Here is a 25,065-nt window from a genome sequence, read left to right as displayed (position 1 = left end):
CGTATAATAAGGTTCCACTGTACACGGTTTTTCTGGGATATCCACAGGATAAACTCCCAATCTCCTTCGTGTGATAAACTCCTACGTTGTGTTGTTCCTCCAGAAAAAAAGCAGGCTGAGGGCTGCAGTTTGCCCACTTCTGCTTTCAGGGTAGGCCACATAATGCTGAAGGAACATGGAAGTTACCCAAACAGTCTCTCCACTATTGACAAAGCTCTTGAACAAAAGGCATTTCCCATTACAGCCAAATACTTCCTCTGTCCCATTGCTTCAACTCTGTGTTGCAAACATGGATGAGGAACACCGACAATGAGGGTGATGGCAGCTGGGGTGCTTCAGACCAGAAAAAATGGGTTTTCAGGCTAACAGTGCACACAGCTGCAGCACTAATATGAATCGTGGTAGTGTGCCTTCAAAGTTATTTCTGACTTATGGCAACCCTATCATGGGTTTTCTTGGCAAGATTTGTTCTGAAGAGGTTTGCCATTTCTTTCCCAAGGTTGAGAGTATGTGACTAAGGTCACCCAGTGGGTTTCATGGCCAAGCAGGGGTATCGAAACCTGGTCTCCAGAATCATAATCTATCACTCAAACCACTACACCATGTTGCCTCTCATGCTAATGTGAAGGATGGCCCCTATTTACACAACAATGAAGAGTTAAGAAACAAAGCCTTCCGGATGCCTCACAGTGTAGTTCCACCAAGAAAGTGCCAGAGCACTGTTTCCTGGGCCCCACGTAATGCATTTCTGGAAGCTATGGATTTGATAAATGCTCGGGCTGGAAGTATTGAATTTAGTAACCTGATATTGTCCCTTGCCACCCTCCCCAAACACACTAAATACCTGAGAGATTATTCCATTCTAAATATAAAACAGCAAAAAAGAAAGAAAACTGTGCTTATTAATATAGTTTATTAAGGACGGTACTTTCATTGTTATGCTGTGCAACCGAACAGCAGTTTCTGACTTTTGAAAGAGCTTTCACATACCATTTACAACATTACAGATAGCATCATCCTGCAGTACCAAACTACTGTAAAACTAGTGACAGCTTCATCAGTGATGAGCAAAATGTGGCTTCTTCACCTCTCTGCTGCACATCCTCTTCCCTTTGGGGCTTTTTGGCCACTCCAGAACTCTGAATATAAAATGTAACATAAAACCTGCTACCCAGTCTCCTGAAACCAAAATCAGTGCTTCTAAAAAACGAAAAACAACCTAACAGCTGTTAATGAGGACTTTGCCAGCAATGAAGAAATAGCCCAAAGTGCTAAATGTGTTCACAAAAACAGGTGGACAAACCTAAGTTTCCTAAGAAATCAATCTCCGAGAAGCAGCACACTAGAGGAATTCGTTAAAGAAGGGCTGCTGTGCAGATTTGAGCATTTTAAGTCTCAAGTGAGGCAGCACCAAGACCCAAACTATGCATGATGCTAGCCATATCTTTAAACAAACACACTCAGCCTACCCAGAATCTTATACATCCACAGAGGAACCATGCTGAGGGAGGTTGGGTTAGTTGCTTTTAGTTTGAAGCAGAAGGCAGCTTCAAGTCTTAACAAAATCACAATCTGGAATATGGCCTTAAAGCTGTTTTCGCCTCCTCCAAAATATGAGCAGCCATGTTAAACACATGATGAGCATCATGCATAGTTTGGGCCTGAAATTCTCAAGAACAGAGCAGGGTGGTTGGATGCAGTGCACAAAACATCGAGGCCAGTACAGTTTATTTGTCAGATATGGAAGCTGATGAATGTATGTCACCTTTCAAAGTTAACAAATTCAAACTCTCAGAGGAAGGGGTGAGGGAGAGGGGAGGATCTGGGCAACAGGGAGCTAAGATTCAACATTGCCACAAACTTTTCATTTTCCGTTCTTCAAATCCTAGACCAGGTGCTGTCTGGGAAACACAGGCTTCCTTTCAGGCAACATACTTAAGTTTCTTCTGAGAAAAGAGGCCCCTGCAGAAATTGAAAGCTTATAGGAAGGGTGGTTTACTAGATGAATGGTCCCTCAGTTCTGTGTGGCATAGTGGGAACTGCCTTTGAGTAAGATGAGGAGCACAGACAATCTGGCTGCCAAGCACCAGAGACACATCTCAAGGGAACATACAGACACTCAAAGCATTGTATCATAAGGACATTTATATTGCACCTCTGTCCCTCATGTCTCCATCATTTATCTTGCCAAGGGAGTTCAGAGAGACACCTATGCATCCTGCTCCTCGTTCCTCTGCTTCTACTGCTCCAGCACTCTGTTCTGGGAACTGCTTCCTCCTTGCTGACAAATAGATTAAAACACAAAACCATCGCAAAGTCTGCACATTCCAAAAAACAATTATCCCAGCATTATCCTTCTGAAGTTTGGAAGTGGATCCCACAAGGCTTCTGCAAAACTCTGGGCATACTATACCTGGACACTAGGCATTTCACATTCATAAAAAACACAACTTCTGAGCCAGTGGGTGGAAAAGATGGTCTTTCAATGAGTGTAAACCACAAATAACCCTCAGTTGCTTCTTCCACTGTCACATTTGAGAAGAAGCAGGAAGGGACAGCTTCCTGGTACTTTGCAAACTCAATAAACTAAAATCCACAATTTTATGACTATAAAAAAGAAAAGCAGGGATAGGATCCCTTTAGAAATCTTTTATTAACACAAATCTGAAGAGCCTGTACTCCTTATTTTTGCATATGTATATAAATACCTGACAACAGCCTCTCACTTTAACTGGATTTTTTTATCCAATACAGTTTTTAAAAATGACGGAAAAACTCAAAAATAGATGTTTCAAAAAAACAAGGAGATTCTGCTTAGTACCGCTTGAGCCAGTTCTTAATTACATTTTCAGGACACCATGTCATACAATGCCCACTTTCAGACAACACACTGACTCTTACACACTTTCGCAAAACCTTTCTTAATGACATACTGTAGGGTGGTTCAAGGTGCTCTGGAAAGCCTGCCTGTATTGCAAGGGTACATGTCTAGTTTCCAGACAGCAACACAAATGAGAATGGGAGGAGTGGGAAGATGATACAAGCTGTATATAGTATGCTAAGACACTGGCAAGCAATGTACCTGGGAATGAAAATTTGCTCTGTACAATAGTTTAGTCTAGAAGGCAGCTGCCTCAAGAGCTTCAGACTTTATTCTCTTACCACTAAAGGCACACAGCCCATTTCAAGGCGTTTGGCAGAAGGGTTTTAGTGCACACCTAGCTGACAAGGACAGAGAAGAAATAAATGGCAACAGTCAACAGGAGGGTGAAATCTGATTAATTAATCCAGCTCATAGAAGAGAGCTCTCACATATGCCATGAACATGGGTGGATGAGCAGCTTCAGAACCCCACAGGTATAGCTGCTCCATGATTCTTAACAGGAGGAAGAGCAACTGCATTTCAAGAACTGAACTGGAGGGAGCTGGCTATTTCAATCGCTTAGAGCAGAAATAAGTGGTGAAGACACTATGGAAAAGGCTGTGTAGATGGTGTATACTTTGGTGTTTAACAATGAGAGACACAGAGTGAGAGAGAAAGGTAAGTAACGTAACAAAACTCTCAGACTGTAGCAAGGCTGACTTGCTACCAGCCTGTAGCCTCCATTTGTAGTGAATTCAAGATGCATTCAGTGCTCATGTCAACTAAGCCTCCTTCCTCCACCACCCAAGGCCAGCAGATAGCAGGGAAATTGATACAGACCACTACTCCATTCTTTGAGAACTACCTGCATCCTCTCAGCTCTCTCCTGCTAAGCTCCCATAGGGACGACAAAATGAACTACACTTGCTCAGCACCACCAGGCTTCCCTAAAGAAAATGTCCCATCCTTCACACCTACCTAAAATCTTACATCAGGTACCCATCCCTTTCAACTCCCCTTTCTTCCTCTGTAAGTTGCAGATCCAATTGCAGACACAGCAGGATGAGAAACAGATGCATCACTACAGGAGCATTAAAAGTTAATTTCTTGCTGATCTAAGGAAGCACCCATACCTTTCAAAACATCCCCCTGATATGCTGATCTACCACTCCCTTCATCCTTGGCCATACTGGCTAGGGATTATGGGAGCTATAATGCAATACTTGGTGGGCACCTGATTGGTGGTTCTAATCGCTTCCTAACACATTAGGACTGTGGTAGATAAACAGAATGTCCACCACTATCACACCACACAACTCTTACCAAAACCAAAATATACAATAGCTATTCAGGTTTCACTTGTCAGTTATCAGCTTATTTCCTCCACATTGGTTTTCAGGCAGCTAGGTAGCTCCGAACAGAAAAAGGGCATTCCTTACAGCCCTTCAGCTCTGGCATCCCTGTCATGTCATAAGGACATCAGGCACAAAATGATAGCTGGATGTGTGAAGAGCAGCAGCAAAGTTATAGGCAGTGGTTTTGGCAAAAGAGAAAAACAAAATAAAAGCGGCCTTTTCTGGTATACAGTAGTCATAACAGTGAGTAAAATTATTTGAATGGGTTACTTTCCCTTTCGGAGTGCTTTGGTACTTCACCAGGAACTTAGACATTCAGCCCTTGCCATCACCAACTTTTCTTAGAACATGGCAAGGTCCAGGCACTCAGGTCTTGGACTCAGACCAAAGCAGCTGTTCTTTTTGTGGCTGCAGCAAAGGTTAGCTTTGTAGTGCATCAAAGTCAGTGGCAGGAACTGCAACAAAACCCTTCTCTCTCTTGTTCTGCATCTCTCAAGGAGTGGTAAATAGGACCCCCCCCCCCGGCCAAGTGCAAAAGACCCCTTTGCAATCTCTCCACTCCAGCTAGCCCGTTAGCCATGGAAGGGTTATTTTCAGTTCACTGTCAGATTCTGGAGACAGAGGCTTTGCACCAAACTCCAGTCTTGTTAACTGTCACGTGGCTGCTCCTGCTATATCCTCCTCCTGCTCATCCTCATAGTCTGAGAGGTCTGCCTCCATGCTCTGTTTTGCCAGCAACTCTCTTCGCGCTTGCAGCCGCTCACACTTAGGGCAAGGTCCTGACCGGAAGCAGGTTTTGTGATAGCAGGCTTTGCATTCTGCACAGGAGAGAGGAAACCAATCATAAATACAGAAAGGCCAAGCTTCAAGAGGACACAAACTCATAACCTGCATCAGTCCCACAGCATCTGTGTATCCAGAACTGGAGAAGTGCTGGAAAAGGTCTGGATAAATTAAGCTGAGCTGGCTCAGGAATTGCTGGCTAGGGAGCTGTAGTCCCTCAAAGCCATGATTCCAAGCTCTGAAATGAATAAGTTATGGAGCAACAATCCTGTGCTGTAAAAAAGGTGACACTACCACCCCATCCACACTTTAGGGGCACTGAGAGAGCAGCACACGCTGAAGCTATGCTAGGATCCTTTCGTACAAAAGATCTTTCTGCAATCTGAGGGCAATACTTCAGCATCTTCTGCAATGCAGCAAAATATTCTCTTGGCATGTGCAACGTCCCCATGCAGAGTAAGCAAAGTGTTTTGGCAAGAGCTATGAAGTCCTTAACAAGGAATGAATGTCAGGAGCTAATGCATATCTATTCTAGAATTAAACTGGTTTTAATGGTTATTCTCTCTCTCCCCATCTCCCCGCAAAAGAATACTACAAACAGTAGTTTTTTGTGAGTTTTTCGGGCTATGTGGCCATGTTCCAGAAAAGTTTCTTCCTGATGTTTCACCAGCATCTGTGGCTGGCATCTTCAGAGAATGTTTTGCCCTCACAGCCAGCCACAGATGCTGGCGAAACGTCAGGAAGAAACAATTCTGGAACATGGCCACATAGCCCAAAAAACCCACAAAAAACTATGGATGCCAGCCATGAAAGCCTTCAACTTTACAAAACAGTAGTTCTTTGAGGAGGAAGAGAGGGATTCACTAATGGAACTCTAAATATTTCCCTGCCACAATTCCTGAGATTTTCTGGAACAAGCAATGACATTTCTATGTAGTAAATAAAACTGGTTACCTAGTAGAGCAGATATGACCCAAATACAACACAGTTGTTTAAATGAAACCCAGTCCTTTCCCACAAATGCCAAAATATGGACTGGAGCATTACTATTCCCAGATCCCCAGGCACCCAGCTGCTGGTGAACATGGCTCCTGCTTGCCTACCTTCACAGGTTCTGCACTTATTCAGCTCAAAGGGAAAGATGATGTCCTCCTCATTTTGGCAGAATTCACAGATGAAGCCCTTAGCCTGGCACAGCTGGGAGGAAAGAGAAATGGAGAAGAGTGAAGATGAAAAATAGAGTAGAAAGTGCAAACCCAGCTGTGTTTTATTTCAGAGAGATCAGAGAAAACCATGCTGATCCCTTAAAACCGGGGGATGGCAACCTCTGGCCCTCCAGGCCTAACCTGGCCTTTAGAGGTCTTCTGTTTGGCCCATGGTTGGCTTAAGGAACCTCCTTCTTCTCTGATCTCTCTACTGGTGCAGTGCAGTTCCCACATGTGCTGCTTGGCATCTCAACAGAGAAGGAGCAAAGGGACCATGCTGTTACCTCTGTGCAGTGATCAGAGAAAACAGTGGGATTCACAGGATTCATTTCTGGTCAAGAAAAACAGGGAAGAGGGGGGCATGTAGCCAGCTCCCAAATGAACTGTGCAGCTTGAAGAGGATTTCTTGAGCTGAATGGTTCAGTGATGTTTTGCATGTGTTGTGCCTTTCTTGACTGGAAAAGTTACTGTAAGGGCAAAGCTGCCTTCTAACTGAGCCTGGTGGGATGTTGGGTATCTGACACACAATCATTTTTCTATATATTGTATGAAATACATATAGGTGATGGTGATGACTTGCTCTTTTCCAATGAAGTCAAACCTATGTGATACAGCAGAGGAAATGATTTACAAAGAGCCTTTGCAGAAAATGAGAAAACTATGCCTAATGCCAAAAGAAAGGCACTTGCTTTTTAACAGCCCATCTTCAGTTAACCAAAGCACATATCCCTCCTATCCCTGGGCCTAATAGAGAACCCTCTAATTCCTCTTGTCTCCCTGAGCCCACCTTGCCTCCTTATCTCTTCAGCAATTACTGTAGCTACCAAGCCCCAGCCCCAACTCACCAAACCTCTGGTTTAACCAACATGGAGGTTTCCAAATAAGAAACTCAGCAAACTGTCATCATATAAGGAAGCTAGAAGTTCCTGACAAGATTAGTAATTCACTCAGTATCATTGCATTTTTCCAATTATTTATGAAGCACCTAAAATTTTAGAATTCCTGCACAAAGATTTAAGACAACAGCCGTTGGGATGCATCAGAATCTAATGAACACAATACAAAAGTGATAATGAGGGTAAAGGGGGGAGGAGCAAAATCAGGTGTCTATTTTGAGCTAAGCTGCAAATTAAATTTTCCAGTCTGAATTTCACTGGGGAATCTCTTAATTTCAGCCACATGTAATACCAAAATAATAGTCCTGATCAATCTTCTACAGCTGCCTTATATTCTTTATGCAATGATACAGAAATTGATATATCTTTTATTATTTTATTTTTTAAAATATTTATATCCTGTCCTATATGTGAAGATCCCAGCTATATATGTGATATATTGGAGATTAGTCAATGGTGACTTTGCAGTAGTGGAAAACAACTCTGTTCATACAAGGAAAAATCCAAGATTTTTGCACATCCTTCCTCTCCAATGCAGTCCTCTGTACCATATCCCTTGCTATTCTGGAGCAGACCCTCCTCAACCCTCAAGAGCAGCTTTTTAGGAAAGGGGGCTTTAGAGGCAAGTGCTAAAAATTAAGTGCTCTGGTTTGTGCAAGTACCATCCACAAGCACAAAGCAGTTGTTTCTCATTCCCCCTATTCATCAGGAATGTCTGTCTGTGGCAGCCATAATTCATTAGCATGAATGAATTAGCATGCTAGAAGCTAAAGGGCAGGGGTAGCCATAAATTATGGGGCAATTTGCCTCAAAATTTGCAGATAATATTTCTGTATGTCAAAAAAGTTGCAGTGCCTAGTTTCAAGTCAAAATTCAAAACAAGAACTTTCCAAGAAACAAAAACATTTCCCCTCCCCAAGGTGTTTTCCTAGTCTTGGCAGGTGCTGCTATTATTAGATTCAATTTGCTTTAAGCTGGTCGCATAAATGTGCTTCTTTTATGGAGTCTACTAAAGTTTCTATAACCAAAATATGCAGCAGCTGTATAGTTCATCCAGTGTTGCTTCCAAAGGTCTTCCAGACTTATTTGTTTTAAAGGCACTCTGCTACTAGGAAAAGCCAAGAGCAAACATCTTAGGAGGCATACAACCCTTCCCTCCAAATGTATACACCTGTGCACAGACCAAGTGCTTTCTAGAACTCAGATTTTCTTAACATGCTTACTTTTACATTCAAAATTGACTAAGTGGCGAAATAGAGGCCAAACAAATGCAAGAAATGAGAAGAGGGGGAAAGAGTAAGATTACCCACCATGCATTTCTCAACATGCAGGGTTCCTGCCCTGAGGAGTTCTGCCAGGCAGGGAAGAAGCTCCCCTTTCTTGGTGGCACTCAGATCATTTAAGGAATAGAGGTGGAGATCTTCTGTCAAATGACCTGGCACAGCATCAAAGGCATCCAGAAGCCTGCATAGAATGGAGAACAAAGACACTTACTACCACAAACAAACAGATTCCACTCTGCGTCAACCACTGTTTCCTTATCTTCAAGGAATATTGCAGTCAGAATAATAGCAAATGAATGCTATTTAAGAGAACATTTAGCAGCTCTTTCCCATACCCAACCATCTTCCCACTGTCCTGATGTTCCTTTTCCCATGAATGGCTAGTTTTCATTTATCTAATATCATCTGCCAATTGCCTGGATTTTGTCCTAACAACTGACTAGAGCCTGATTTTCCAACTGTTCAGATTTAGAGGATCTGTGTCATCTGCCCAAAGCCAATCCAGGTCTCTTTCATGAATGACACTATTCATGTCCTTTTTTACACCTGAACTGAGGGTGGTAGATTGAGAAAAAGCTGAAAGAGGAAGAAATGTTTTAAGATAACCCACCATATGACAATTTGAGCAGGGAAACACATTCTGGGAATCTGCTGTCATGGCAAAATTAGGTTCTTGCTAATAGTTTTACATCAGTATATACTACTATAGAGGCAACAATAACTCCTATGTCCTCATGGATCTAGGTGGAGGGATTTCAACAGGTGTCATGGATCAAAATTCAGGAAGCAACTGAATAAACTACAAATACAAGCAACTGTTAAAAGAGACAAGAGCATATTTTACATGTTATATAGGGGAAATAGTGGCATGCAAGAGTGGTGGTGAACAGAGCTGGATGTCCTCATGAGGCAAGAGCAGGGCCTAGAGGCTTTGGGATGGGTGCTGCAACTTGTATGAAATGCTCTGGGCAACTCTGTTGTTCCTATGGGTCTTCAAGTCATTTCCAACTTATGGCAACACTAAGGTGACCCTATCATGGTGTTTTCTTGGCAAGATTTGTTCAAAGGACATTTGCTATTGCCATCCTCTGAGGCTGAGAGCATGTGACTTGCTCAAGGTCACCTTGTGGGTTTCATGGCCAAGCAGGAAAATTGAACCCTGGTCTCCAGACTCATAGTGCAACACTAAAAATCACTATGCCATAGTGGCTCTCTTGGGGCAACTCACTGCTGCTTCTAATCTGCCTAACGTTCACTTTGCTAACTACCATCACCACCACTGCAGTGCTAGAACCCAACTGTCTTGCCAGAATCCACACAGTAATTACGTTTTAGCAAGACGGCAGGTCTTGAACATGTTCTTCATGTGGTACAGCTGGATTCTCAACAGCTAGAAAAAACACCAAGGAAACAAATAATCAGGTCAGTAGGTTTATTTTCAATAACTGATCAATTTAGAAGAGAGGGAGTATGGCCCACAGGCCATGGGCAGGTTCCAAACCCTCATCTTTGCAGCCATAGAAGCCTGGTAGTCTCCTAGTGTACCCTGGACTCCCTCCCCGCCGCACACTTTTTTGATAAATAAACTCTAGTCAATTTACTATCCAACACTGATTGCAAACACATCAAGCCTGCACACAGATACACAGTTTGGATTAACCCCCCATGCCAAAAAACAGCTACAAATGGCAAGTGACATAACTTCACTTCCAGAACACTGTGATACAGCCCATGAGGCCTAAAATCAGCCTCTCCCCATAACTCAGGTACACACCTGCTTTAGAAGGATCAGGTATGTAGACTGCAGCATACAGCTGCGTGTGTGAAAGCATACACAGATCTCTCCCTATAAAGGGAATCCCAGCTTTCACAACTCAACAGATAGCACAGTTACACAGTACTGGAAATTTTATGTACATATAGCTGCAATACTTGTAGCAGTTTTGCTTCAGCTTTAGTTTCGACCATATTTTGTCAAATGCTTTTGATGAATTTTTGTGGTTGCTTTGGTGAGTTTAGACCACCCAAAATCAAATTTGGGGGAGAGGTCTGGAGGGCTTGGGTGTACTGGTGGGTCACACTTTTCCTGCCTTGTCTCAAGGGATAGCCTGGCTGCAGAGTGCCTTACCCGGACTTGGTTGAGCAATTTGACCTTGTGGTAGAGGCCAGTGTTGATGTCCTGCACATTGAAAAGGGGGTCATTCCAGATTTTGGTTAGCAGGTCTTTGGAGAAATTGCTGATGTAATACTTGCTGAAATCCCACTTGCGTAGGATCCGGCTAGGGATGACCATCTGGGCATTCTCATGGCAGCACTGGCAGAAATATTTGCCAAGGTATTCACAGTAGCGCATGCGTTTGATATAATCTGAGAGCCCCAAGAGAAGGAAGAGAGAGAAGAGAACAAATATAGCTTATTTAGCCTCTTGCTGGAGAACCAGGGCTTGGCTTGCCTACAGAGTATTCCAAGATGAAGAGTGATAATGTCCATGGGGTCCACTTCAGAAGCCTAGCTCCATACAGACAGATGCATATATATATAACCAGCATACAGTAGCCCTTGGTATCTTCTGGGGTTTGGTTCCAGGACTCCCGTGGACACCAAAATTCATAGATGCTTAAGTCTCATTAAATAGAATGTTACAGTAAAATGGTGTTCCTTGGCAAAATTAAGGTTTACTTTTTAGAATTTACATATATGTTTTAAAGTATTTTCAAGCCATGGATAGTTGGATCTGGATCTGAAGGGCTAACTATACTGTCTTTACCTGCCTGCAAGCTGAATCATATTTGAGTAAATTGATTAATTTTATTCCACTTTTCTGTTTAAAGTCAAGTCGCTTACAGTAAGAAAATGTATGTGTGCACATGTACACACATACTCTTCCACAAACTGTGGCCTCCCGAAATGCTGAACTATAGCAATGGACATGCATGGCAGGAACTGGAAGGCACTGGAATAATAATACATGTTCAAGTCAAAGGTGCTGACATTTCAGGCACAGTTAGCACCTCCAGAATGTGTCAAGTCAAGCACTCACCAGGGTCTGTTCTGATGCCACAACCTGCACAGCGGTAGTTCTGCTTGGCTACTGCTACTTTCCTCCTACATGGATATAAAATCATGATAAAATGAGAGAGAGAGAGAGAGAGAGAGAGAGAGATGCATGCCTGTGTCTGTCAGAGCTACAGCTCCAAGACCGCAAAACCTAGACACCCAAAATGTGGAGGTCTCTATGGCTCTGCTCCTTGGAAAATTGCTTGGTCTTTATAACAAATTTTAATGTGTCCATATGTTTGAAGCCTGCAGTTCCATCTTTAGTCACTAGGCGGCAGCCTTCCCTAACTAGTGCATAGCTTTAAAATGGATATTGTTTGCAGGTGCTGAAGTCCAAGACAGTTGAAAGGACACAGACTGGGAAAGGCTGGTATAAACCATACTCAGCTAGCTGTCTCTTTGGTCTAACTCAGCATAAGATAAGCCTTTCACCCTTAAATGCACCTTGGAGATCATGTTTAATTCTTATGTATGGGAAAACAAGACTTGTTGCTGTTGGCAGAAACTGACAACAAGCAACTATCATCTAGCAAAGGAGAATGAATGCTACAGGCTGTAAACAGCCGGTTCACTTACGTTGGTGCTGAATGGACATTGAAGATGATCTGTGGCCGTGGTGGTGCCCATTCCAAGTTTCCACGAACCCGGATGCGGAGCTTGTAGATGTCTGCATGCTCCCCATCATCAGGTGAGATGGGCACAGAATCAGGAATTGGCAACAGCTGTAAAAGAACAAGACAGAGCCAGTGCTAAGACACACACATTGAAAAGAGAAGCATCATAGTCTAGAGAACTATTTTTCTCCATCCCAGACCTGCAAAAAAGATGCAGAAATTGCTAGTGCAATCTCTTATAGCAGGTTTTTGGAAAAGGTTCAAATATCCCACCCTGTTAAGTACTGTAATCTCAGTGTGCATATAGAATACAAAGTCTCTTACTAACAGAGGGCCATATTGGAATTCTTGGCTACTGGAAGCCATTTTGGATTTACCCACACACCTGTAGTAGTTGCAAAGCCAATGCAGCATACATGGGATTAATTAGCTGCAGGATGCAGGAGCATGCTTACAGGAGTCCTGCATCATGCTGCACTAGCTCAGTATAATGGCTATTAGGTCTTCTTAGCAATGCTGAAATGTAGCATCCACATCAACACCACAGAACATCAGCTTTCGGCAGGCCTTTACATCTCATCAAGGTATACAATTAGGGCTATTTTATTTTCTTATTTTCAATGTTTCTTTCATGACTGCTGCCCTTCTACAATGCCTTGTTCTCTGCCAGGCATCTGAACTTTCACCCAGGACAGGCTATGTGCTTTTGTTTGTTTTTCAAACACACTAAGATTTCTGAGTTACTGAACTGTTAAACACATGTATGTCAGAGGTGTAAGACTGAAGACATGCCGAATATGCATTTCCCCAGTGACCTCCCACATAAAAATAAGCTATAAAATTTGAGCCAAATCTCCTGTAAGCATGAAGTGCAGAGCAAAGCATCAAATCAGAACACACACATATCTGCAGGACTCTGTAAATTAACTTCATTTACCATGAGCTTGCTTGGTTTTGCTATCTTTCAACTTCAGGTGTGAATAGCTCCAGTTACAAATTTGATTTCCCATTGATCTTTGCAACAAGAGCTCATTCAGCACTCCAAACCAAGGACATTTCTTCAAGGAGTGCGCACACATTCACCTCCTACTATTTCAGATGGGAATTATATACAAGGCTGTTAGCACACTGGTTAAGCACACACACACACACTTTCTGGCACACTTCCCATTTGGGACATACCAGCAGGAGCTTTTTGGAAAGCTGTCTTTTCTTATACCACTTGGGTCGCTTAAAAAGCTTTTTAATAGACAGCCGTAAGCCCTGAAAATCAACAAATGATCTATCAAAGTGGTTCTCCCTGATTAACTATTCTAGGCCAACAAGAAAAAAGCACAGAGACCTTACTGTAGCTGGCATATTTCAAGCTGCCCAAATGCTACTGGCTGAATTTATTCAGGATTCACATTTGGTCTCTATGTGACTCTCAAGATCTTTTGCTCCTTATCTTGCATATGGGCATACCTATTCCAGTGTTACTGGTGCTACATGGAATCCTGGGTCAACTGCCACCTCACAGAGGAGCAGAGTGGTATGATAGAATCATACGTCTTGAAAAAGGGGCTCCAACTAATGCCAAGAGTAGGATAACTGAACAGAGCCAACCCAACACGAGGTAAGGTGATGCAATCACTGGAGTCTGGGTAGCTAAGCAGAAGATAGCACTGGGGCATAATCTGGGAGAAAGGTCTTAGGCACAAACTTTACTGAAGAGGCCATGGCAGAGCTCCTTTGCATGTCCTGCACACAGCAAGAGGTCTTGCACATGAGAACTCCCCAGGAGATTATGCTCCAAGTTAATTACGGAAAAGAGGCTGGGATGAAGTTCGGACTCTTAACCTCAGGTACAAAAACAGGCCAATCACATTCCCATCATCTCTTAAAAGACAAGAAACAAGGATTCCTTAAGCTCCCAAAGAGATTGTTCCATTCTGAATTGCTCTGACAGTCTGACATTATTTAGAATTTGAAGCCTGTAGATCTCTGGATATAGCCTTGGAGATATTCTTTCTCCCTAGACTTGTACACCCATCACACTGCTGTATCCCTTTGACTTTTGAGCCAGCCATGTCTTCTATTCCATGCTAAGTCCTGCAAGACACCCAAGTCCCTTTGTATCATGGAGCAAGCCCCTATTTTCTCACTGGGGCTCTCATTCCCTCCCCTATCAATCCACATGACAACAGGAGACTACATTCCAATGTACACCACAAAAGGGTGTCATCTTGTGGTTTTCTTGCAGTTTGCAATAACAGCAAACACTTTTCAATCACTATTAGAGCCTACTCAAACAAAAGCCGAGAAGGGGAGCTGGTGGTACTGAGGAGCCGTTTGCAAGAAGCTTACTTTCTGCGGGGCATCATGCTCTGGCACAAGCCATTCAAGTTCCGAAGCTGCAGGCAGCTGCATCCCTTCAAACTGCTTCAGAAGGCCCATGGCCACAGCTTCAGCCGAGTTCGAGTTGAGAAAGGAGTGGAACCTGCTTCAACAAATTGGCAGATATCAGTAGAGACACAGTAGTGGAGACAGTTCTGTCTTTCCCTCTGCATATTAGGGATGTAATTCGCCACTAAGGTGTTTTTTTTTCCAAAGGTGACAGTGAGTAATTTTAGCAATTTTCTTCAAGCTGCAAGAAATCATGCAGTTTTCAAATAGTATTCACAGTTCAGGATTTATTCTGCACAAAGTTTACACACTATTGTTTTGTGCAGAAAACAACATTTTCTGCATGGAAAATAATATTTCCATGCAGAAATATTAATTCCTCTGCAGCAAATGCTGTTTTCTATGTTCGAATTAAGTGCAAAGTAAATCCTCAATTACAGCATTTCTTGCACAGAAAACATCATTTTTTCTATGCAGGAATTAATATTTCTGCATTAAAATATTATTTTCCACACCAAAAATTCTGTTTCCTGTGCAGAACCACCATGTACGAATTCTGAGCAGATTAGGTCTCAAACTGCTGAGATTCTCATCAGTCCAAGATTCTTCCCATTAGGGTTTTTCAACACTTGAAAAACATGGTTTCTGACCATTTTGCAAATATTTTCAAGTAGTCTTTCCATCCCTACTACACATCCTGCCTGAAAGCCACCTTTCCCATGAAATCTTGGACTTAACCCTCTTGTTTTCATTTCCAACTACAAGAAACTTCTCTTTTGCTGAGTGCTGCATTTTCTTTTCTTTTCTTTTTCTTTCTTTTTTGTCTCAAAATACCATCTGAGGGCATGGGGTGGTTTCACTATGTTTTGGAGAGCCATGGTGAGGCCTGTTTTATAAAATGCCGCTCCTGGGTCTCAAATGGCCCAGGAGACCTAAAAACATGTTGAAAATGCTCCCCATGCAGCCTAAGGGGAGTTTGGGAACATTTAGGGGCATTTTTGCAGGGATTGGATGCAGCCCTCCAAGTTCTCCTGTGGAGTTAATGCAGCCCTCCCTCAGCCCACCCCCCCCCCCAAAAGTTGCCCAATCCTGATATAACGATTAACTATTGGTTCTTTCCCTGTTGTCAGAGGTCACAGTTTTTTGCCTGAGTCAAATGAACCTTGTCCCATTCTTAGGTATAGCAATGGTGCCTCTGTTGCTTTCTTTATCACTCTTCAGACTCTACTTACCTATATTTTAGCATAGACATCAATAAGAAGCATCACTGACAAGAAAATAATACTGGGGCCCTAACCAAATAAATATACTCCCCCCCACCCACTGTCACTTTTCTCCATGACTGGGGAACAGGTATGTTGATTTAGTTAGGATACAAAAATTATTCTCCTATTAGCAATACATCTTATGGATGTTGGTGCCAAAGCATAGGGGAGTAGGGTCTGTAAAGTGACAGAAACCAACTGAGTCAACAGTAAGTTACATCTGAGGATGCAATGAGGTTCAATAGACTCAGGCACTTAGGCTTGTTACAGACTGCCAAAATAAAGCTGCTTTGGGTCTCTTTGGAGGTATGCTATTTAAATGATGCATGGGTCCTAAGAGTCCGAAAGTCGCACCAAAGCCACACTCCATTCCTAAGCACTGGAGTGCAGCTTTGGTGCAGCTTCCGGATTCTTAGGATGCATGCATCATTTAAACAGCATACCTCCAAAGAGACCCGAAGCAGCTTTATTTTGGCAGTCTGTAACAGGCCATAGTTTCATCGCTGTTTTTGCATGATAGCATGGATACATACGTGGTGCCAGAGAAATGGAAGGGTTTTCTGCTGGGAGCTGAATTCCTCTTGATGTCTGCATCTAGGTCATAGCATGGTGAGAACAGGGAAGAAAGAAATTACATTTAATAATGACCATACTACAAAGATGTTAACTATTTTAGCAAGGATCTGTTCTACAGCAGCGATAGGCAAACAGGGCTGTTTGGCAGGGCACTTTATTCTTCATACAGTGGTCCAGCTCAAATCTGTGCCCACTTTCTGTGCCATCCACACTGAGCCATCCTCACAAAGAATGCTGCAGAGTGTGCTTCCAGGTTTCTATGGTTAACATATATGGCATAAAGAAGGATGGCTAGCTGAACTATGCCCCACCCCTCATTTGTCTGAGCCACTCTGTCCCAGTATGTGTGAGGTTGGACATAAGAGATATACACTCTCTTCTGCAGCCTGCATTCTTCCCATAAAGAAGTGAGAAGCAATTACAGAGGCCTCCAGGCTGATTTTTTTTATCGGTCGGAGTGATTCTACACTCACTTTTTTCTTTTTCTTCTTTTTTCTTTTTTGGCCAGTGCTGTTTCTTGGGCACTGCTGGACAGAAGTACTTTTAAATAGAAAGTAAGTTATTTCCTAAGAAGAGGTTGCCTAATTGATCCTTGAGCTGGGATCTCTTTGCCTAAACTGTTTGGCCACTGTTCCTTAAGAAGCTTGACCCCCACCTCCAAAGATGAAGAAGTTTGCTATCATGTTTTAAGATGTGCCTTCCCAGCTCTAGAAGGATATACAGTTGTCCCTCCATTTTTGCGGACTTCGACTCCATGGTCTCGGTCCTTCGTGGACCAACAAGCAGAGAGCGTTAAAATGACATGTGCACCCATGGGAACATACAACCATTCAAGACAATGGGGCTCGAATATTTGCAAATTTCCACTTTGGCTGGGGGGTGTGTGTTTCAGAATGGATGCCCCACGAAAACGGAGGAATGACTGTAAACATCCTGCCTTGGCAAAATAATAGTCACTAGAATAAACACCTCATTTTAATAATATGTAGACATCCAATACCTACATGGAAGATGGGGCAACAGAGACCTATTAGTCTATTGTTTCAATTTCAGGGGAAAGGAAGTGACTGCTTTTGGATTAGTAATATGGGATGGAGATTACATTATTTTTTTGTCTATAAACTTCTACAGGGCACATGGCTGGCCACTACTGGTAAGGATGCTGAGTGAGAGGGACAGTTATAAGAGGCCTAGAAACAGTTTGCAAGACTACAACAGGATTAGGCCACAAAGCTTACGAAGTCACACAGATGAGTAGTCACTAATTGTTACTCAACCCTAGCAAACATACATATGACAAAAGAAGCCAGTTAAGAGGAGTTAGTAAATAAGACTAGTCACTCAGTGCATGTGAAAATACTTTAGGCAAGGCTAAGTCCTAATGAGTATGCGATACAGGTTGCCAGGTATTGTTTTTGTGGCCTTGAGTGGACTACAAGGAAAGTGATTTATGAATGGCCCACTGGGTGGGTCACAAGGGAAATGCCCCGGGGGACCAAGGATTGTGGGTTGTACATCTCCCTCAACTGTGCCTTTTTTAATGCCATGTGAAAGTTTTTCTTGGGAGAAGACCTTAGGCCTATAAGGTTATTTGGTTTATTCTCTCACTGTTGTTGCTATTGTGAATATTCTACTCGCTGCTTTCTTATGTTTTAAAACCTTGCTGTTTGGTTTTTAACTTTTGCATTTAATATTTCGTTTTTAATTATTTTAAGTATCTTACTTGTTTACATTCTTGTTGTTAAGTGCCCTAGACTTAAAACATGGAAAACTGGCGCGTTGAGTACTTATAAACCACCCCCAGCATGCACAGGCTGCCTGGCAGGAGACGGGACATGGTCCCTTCGCTCTCCCTCATCCGTTTCTGCAAGCCTTCATTACCTGCTGGACAAGCTACAGATATGAAGGGAAAATGAAGGGAAAAAAATAACTAAAAGTGTGATTTTTTTCATTACATAGTCAAGCCATCTGAACTTGGCAGTCTTAATACCAGTCTCCTCACAGCCACAATGGAAAAATTTCCACAGACTATACAAAACAAATATTCTCCCTAAAACATTGTTTGGTTTGATCTGATTTAAAGGCAAATGCCTAATCTAAGATGAACTCTGGCATGAAACTGGATGCCAGCCTCTCACTGGCTAGAATGGCAAAACCATTGAATCATCGAGTTGGAATAGACCGCAAGGGCCATCCAGTCCAACCCCATTCTGCCATGCAGGAACTCAAAATCAAAGCATCCCCATTGACAGATGGCCATCCAGCCTCTGTTTAAAGACCTCCAAGGAGGGAGACTCCATCACGCTCTGAGGGAGTGTGTTCCACTGTCAAACAGCTCTTACTATCAGGAAGTTCCTCCTAATGTTGAGGTGGAATCTCTTTTCCTGTAGCTTGCATCCATTGTTCTGTGTTCTAGTCTCTGGAGCAGCAGCAAACAAGCTTGCTCCATCCTCAATGTGACATCCCTTCAAATACTTCCACATTGCACATCCACATCTCGCTGCCTTTGTACCTTTTATATTTATGATAGTATATACGGAAAAGTGGAAGATTGCATGCAACCTTGGTTGCCATGAAAAACAAAGGTCCTCAGGTAGGTTTGTGAATTTTAGCGATATGGCTCTCTGCCTATCACAATTAATTTAAAGTACTATGAACAGCTATGTTCATAGGACTAATGACAAGTTTTTTCATATGTGGCCAGCAATGGCTACACCTGGACTATTGGACTGTTGTTGTGTGCCTTTAGGTTGGTTCCAACTTATGGTGATCGATCCTAAGGTGAAACCATCATGGGATGTTCTTGGCAACATTTATTCAGAGGGGTTTTTCCACTGCCTTCCTCTGAGGCTGTGACTTGCCCAATGTCAGCCAGAGGATTTCCCTGGCTGAATAGGGATTGGAGCCCTGCTTTCCAGAGTTATAGTCCAACACACAAAGCTCTACACCACACTGACTCTCTACAAGACCTGCCTCTCCTGTTTTCACACACAAACCATTATGTCTGGGAGAAGTTTCTATCCATGTTCATTTCATGATAATTTTGTATCTCAAGGGAAATGGTAGTTCTTTTTGATGCGGAAGAACATTGTGGCATGTCAACTCTCTCCTGTAGGCCAAGCATGGGTTTTTCACCTCAGAGAGAACTAGGCCTAAGGATATCGGGGTCTATTAGTCAGTGACATAGGGACATGACACCAAGATTCTTATGGAACAAGATCAATACTTGTGTTCTGTTCATCTCAGAGAGACAGGTTCATTCCCCTCTCCATCCCCTGCATCCTTTAGGCTCAGATGCATTCCTCAAACAATCATGCCATGTGAGAACAGATTTTATCCAGATGTGCACACCATTGCTAGACTACAACTTGCTTGTATGCTTCCAGAGACAGCTGACTGGTCATTGAAAAAGGCAATATTTTGACAGCAGCCATTTTATATCTCAGCCTAATCCAGCAAGCCAAATTCTTATGTTCATATCCACACTTGGTGAGCCACCATCTTCGGAGAGCATAAGCATAAGCCAACCTAAAACTTGACTCTACTCTATCATTCTATCTATCTATACAGACACACACACACATTAAATATTGTAATATAATAAAATACCATAACATCCACAGAAACTGCACTGTGCACTCCCAAGTTTGTGCACCTTAATACTTATAACAAGAATGAAATAGACTTGCACATTTGTACTATTATACCCTTTGGAAGGTTGGTTGATATGTTTATGGTGACCCACCCTAAAGTTATTTAAACTCCCAGAAGCTCTGCACGATTGACGATTGCCTCTAATTACCATAGCGTAAGGGAGGAAAACCAAGGAGACACTGTGAAATGTGAATACTGCAGGGAAGCACTCAGCTAACATGCAGCCTATGCTAAGGGGATCCAACTAGTTGTGCCTAGACACAGACTGACTGACATGTACACAAAGATGCTTGGGAGAGAGGTTACTACCTGAAAACAAGGAAGCCATTGAGACGGACAGGCCATTCTTGGACAATTGAATGAGGTTAGATCCATCGTTACCATCTGCATGATATGATGATGACAAAATATTGCATGTCAGCAGAAGGAGGGGAGGACAGGTTCTAAACACAAGATGGAGGATAGGTGAGGACTTCCTCTACACTGGCAAGAACAATGGACCCTGCAGACCAGACTAATGGTTTTCTATTTTCCAGCCCTGAGTTATCCAAGATGATTCTTGGGCATATCCTCAGGTAAATACACCAAAGGCATGCACCAGCCCCACTGTCAAACATAGAATACAACCAATACACCTTTTGTAATTACCAGGGAAGATCTGTAACACTAGAGAAAGATACTTTCACTGAGGAAGTCCAGAAACTTTTGAGACATCCTGGAATTCCAAATAATACAGGTTAAAAACCACTGCATTAAGGGATTCAGAAGAGCTTGCTCACTGTGGGCTCCTAATTCTGTCCTCCCCTCCCTCTTCCCAACATAGTACAGTACAACTCCCATATCCATAGGACTGGCACCCACTTTTTTGCTTGCCAAAAATATGTTCTGTCTAGGCATTTTCTAGATCCTTTAGCACAATTCTGTAGTATGCTTCCAGTGGAGGTTGACAATAAGAGGTGTGATGGAGGACCTTGAAATGCTTAGGGGGGTGTTCTCTCTAGGCATCTCCACAACTCCCACACAACTATATGGTTAACTTCCTCTAAAAGTTATTTATTTCAATTGGGTTTGCTATTATCTGTGGTTTCATTTTTTCAGAAGTCCGGAGTGTATACCCCATTGATATGGGGTTCATACTGTAGTCTGATCATAGCCTCACCTCCATGGATTCTTCCCTCCAGGTCTCTTTTACTCTTGGAACATACAAATGTAACAGTTGCTTAAAAGCTATGTTAAAGCTCTCACACCACTCCACTGTGATTTTGCTGGAGATGAACCATACCCTTATTTACATCTGTTTCTGTAATCTCTTTGAATGGCTGACTGAACACAAGAATACACTAAAGAGAGGGCAAGAGCAAGTGAAATTGGGGAGAGGCATGAAACATTAACATCTTAGGAGCTTCACAGGAATCTAATCGCTTCTTTGTGGGGGATTTAACATGTGTCATTAAAAAGTTACAACACTTCTGTCCAGAGGTTTCTCAAGTAGTTCTGATGCACTCTCCGCAATGCACAGGCATCCTGATATACTGATACTAGGCTAGCCTTCTTTGAATTCTTGGCAAATCCTGTCACAAGGTGTGAGTGAAAATAAAGCAGGGAAAAGGCAAAGGAAAAAGAGATATGGTCTCTAGGCAACAAGATGCTCCAGATGTTTTAACTGGTAAACAAGCACAATGAGGACGGTGGATCTCATCCGACAGCACGTGTACTACTGATATACTATACATGCGATAATAAGAATTTTATCCATAGTAACAAAAATTATTCTCTATAATATTACCACAATTTTTGCTTATCTTTTTTGTGTTTTACATTTGTAGTAAAATGTATAGTTTATACTATAATTAAAAGCCTTTGAACTACTAATGGAATTATCATTTTTGCTACCGCTATCATGGTGACTTTTTATGTTCTTAAAATTTACCAGAAATTATAACTATACCAACAAAATTCTTTTTAACACACATACTTCCCTCTGGGGAAAATTGCCGAGGGGGATGTTTCCCTCATGGTGGGACTCAGGGACTTTGACAGAGTGATAACTTTGGGATATCAGATACAAAAGGCTGTGAAACACTGGTCTTGGGGATTAGGGAAGATCAAGAGTGGCTTCAGTATACTAGTGTTAAGGTAACTTCCTGGGCTGATTTCTCTGCCTTGTCTATCTTGGGCTCTGGGCCAGTAGTGAAGCACATTCTGAATCCCCACTTCATATCCATAAGTTCAACAAGTACAAATCTGCTGTGGGCTCTAGCCCCAAATGATTTCATCTGTGTACACACACACACACACACACACACACATGCGCGTGCGTGTGTGTGTGTGTGTAAATATTTTATCTAGAGAATAGGCCTGTAACTTTAAAAAGAACTGTTTGTGCCTTTCACTAATGAGAACCTTAATAATAATAATAATAATAAGTTTTATTTATAGACCACTATTCCGCAATGATCATAGTGGTGTACAGTAAAAATTGCAATACAATACAAAAAATTGCAAGGCCTCTCTCCCCCTCTAGATGGTGGTCGGGAGGAGGGCTCTTAGTCTTTCCAGGCCAGGCCTCGTCTCTCCCCCTCAAGATTGTTGTCTGATTCCCCTTCAAGACAGAACAAGGGGAGGTATTTCTTTCTGTTTTGAAATCCTCACTTCACATCCATATCTGTGCTGCAGCTACTTTCAAAACAGAAAGAAATACTTCTACTGATCCTGTCTTGAAAGGGGATTAGACAGTGTATTTCATGTTGTAATGAAACTATCATAGGCAAAACTTTTTCCATTTGGACAAACACCTTCAAATTTAAGGTTATCAAGGTGCAATCAGTTTTTTCAAAAAGTTTCAGGGCCATTCTCTAGATAGATTAAATTACATGAGCATTGTCTCAAATATATCTATCTATCTATCTATCTATCTATCTATCTATCTATCTATCTATCTATCTCACTCTGGGCCCATCATCTGCACCTCCCTGTAGGTGTTCTACTTGTTGCTTTGATACAAGAGGAGTAATCCATTTTGGCAAGCAAAGATATTCTTTTTTACTTTCAGAGCTGAACATAGTTCTGTTAAGAGGGCCACAGATCAATGGCAGACTACATGCTTCACTTGCAAAAGGCTTGAGTCCATGGTATCTTATGAAATGAGAAACAACTTCACACAGCGAAAACACTTCTTCCAAAAATGTTATAGAGTAACTGGCAATCTGAGTAGAAGCACTGGGCTAGACAGATAGCTGTCTCAGTATAAGGCAGGTTCATTAGTCTGTATAAAGATATGAAAGCATAGCACTCATTCCTCCAAATCCATCTTACCTTTAATCTCATATTCATCCACCTCTTCAGCAGATCCTGAGTCAGACAGGTGTGTTGAATCTCGGGAGCTGAAGTGGGATCCGCTGTCTGTCACTAAAAGGCCTGGGAGAATGACAGCAAAGAAGACAAAGAAAATGATATGTGAACACAAAACGTCTCTAGTATCATAGAACAAAAAATCAAGACAGCTAACATCAGAACTGGATGGAGTTTGCACAGTCTGCAGACCTTTATAATAGCTTTCCAGAAAATGTTCTGCTGATTCCCTTCTTTTTTTGAACACACCTGAAAGCATCGTTGGAAAGGGTAAAGGTTTCCCCTTTGACAAGATTGTCTAGTCGTGTCTAACTGTGGGGAGGGGTCTCATCTCCGTTGCTAAGCTGAGGGAGTCAGCGTTGTGAAAGACAACTCCATGGTCATGTACCCAGTATGACTGCACAAAATGCTGTTGCCTTCCCACCAAAGTGGTATCTATTTATCTTCTTGCCCTTTTACATGCTTTTGAACTGCTAGGGTGGCAGAAGCTGGGACTAGTGATGGGAGTTCCCTCCATCTCACAGTGCTTAGGTCTCAAACTGCTCACCTGCCAACCTTGTAATTGTCAGAGTCAGTGTCTTAACTACTAAGCCATTGCATCCCTCAAAGGCATTGGGTAACTTTTTACCACCTATTCCACCAGATCACTGCAGAGCAAGAGATAAGACAGCAAAGCCCATTTCACCAACTCAACTGAAATATCAGCTGCTGCTTCTCCTGCTGGCCTGTTTACTTTCAAATAGGCATTCAAAGAACTATTTAACTTGAAAAATCAATGCCTCAGGTTGTTTCTTTTCTTCTCTCCCCCTCCCCACCCCCGCATTTCCCCAAACCCACATTTGTGCCATATTTAGTAGATTTTAAACCTATGTGGAGGGATGATCTGATTTTTACTTTGTGCATGGTGCTTTAGAAAAGAATCACCGTCGGCATCACCTTCTCCAAAGAACTGATCACCTTATTTCACTTCCAAACAGTTTCCAACTCAGGACTGAAACAAGGTAAAAGGAAGAAAGAGAACCAGTGGGTAACCTAGTACTGCCAAATCACTCACACAAGATTTTCTAATCTCATTTGGCATTTTCTGCAATTAATGCAGAAGTCCAGCAGAATGGCAGGTGAACAACTACCTGTAGAAGATGACAATCTTTAAGATGCTAGGCCTATGAGCACCAACTGCTACATGCAGCACTTAAGACCATGACCTAAAATGGACTATGTCCCTTTGTTTTTATTGTGTGCCTTCAGGTCATTTCCAATGTATGGTGACAGTACAATATATGTACAGTATCATGGTGTTTTTTTGGCAAGTTTCTACAGAGGGGGTTTGCCATTGCTATCCTCTGAGGCTAAGAGAATGTAACTTGCCCAGGCTCAGCCAGTGGGTTTCCATGGCCAAGTCAGGATTCAAACTCTGGCCTCCAGAGTCATAGTCCAGCATTCAAACCACTATGCTGTGCTTTCTCTTTAAGCCCATATTAACTCCATACATTTGGTTCTATCATGGTTCTGTCATGGCCACAAATTACTTTCCAATCAACTATATCACGGGGGGAAATAAGGTATGTAAAAAGGAAATAGGGGATGGGGAGAGAAATATAACAGCACCTTTGATACTAACTGGTATATTTCAGCATAAACCTTTTTGGACTCACATTGCCTACTTTGGATACAATGAAGATAGGTAGGAAAGGTGCACAGCTAATCTTGCAATTTTTGGAACAGACCCGTGTAAGGGTCCTGACCACTTAGCATACTGAGTCCTTCCTGATCAATTA

The 25,065-nt window shown here is 42.3% G+C and overlaps 1 protein-coding gene across 6 annotated transcripts in view; it reads right to left on the bottom strand.

Annotated features, from left to right (window-relative positions):
* Positions 1-896: 896 nt before the first annotated feature.
* The window catches only part of RUBCN (rubicon autophagy regulator), a 54,150-nt gene continuing 29,981 nt past the window's right edge, over positions 897-25,065 (bottom strand). For 5 of the 6 annotated variants that reach the window (XM_089508635.1, XM_089508634.1, XM_089508637.1 and 2 more), the window contains 11 exons: positions 23,252-23,353; positions 20,246-20,320; positions 16,240-16,300; positions 14,403-14,535; positions 12,019-12,164; positions 11,426-11,490; positions 10,514-10,752; positions 9,714-9,775; positions 8,413-8,566; positions 6,105-6,198; positions 897-5,036 (listed from right to left, as the gene is read on the bottom strand). In XM_089508635.1, coding sequence (XP_089364761.1) covers positions 4,873-5,036; positions 6,105-6,198; positions 8,413-8,566; positions 9,714-9,775; positions 10,514-10,752; positions 11,426-11,490; positions 12,019-12,164; positions 14,403-14,535; positions 16,240-16,300; positions 20,246-20,320; positions 23,252-23,353 — 1,295 coding nt within the window. In that variant the 3' untranslated portion in view covers positions 897-4,872. The remainder of the gene's footprint in view (positions 5,037-6,104; positions 6,199-8,412; positions 8,567-9,713; positions 9,776-10,513; positions 10,753-11,425; positions 11,491-12,018; positions 12,165-14,402; positions 14,536-16,239; positions 16,301-20,245; positions 20,321-23,251; positions 23,354-25,065) is intronic. The other variant, XM_089508636.1, reaches the window with a different exon arrangement.

The sequence above is a fragment of the Sceloporus occidentalis genome, unplaced genomic scaffold, assembly GCF_023333645.1.
Source record: "Sceloporus occidentalis isolate IW3139 unplaced genomic scaffold, rSceOcc1.0.p SCAF_2, whole genome shotgun sequence".
NCBI lineage: Eukaryota > Metazoa > Chordata > Lepidosauria > Squamata > Phrynosomatidae > Sceloporus > Sceloporus occidentalis.
Note: the sequence above shows the minus strand (reverse complement) of the source record. Positions and strands in the feature narration are given on the sequence as shown.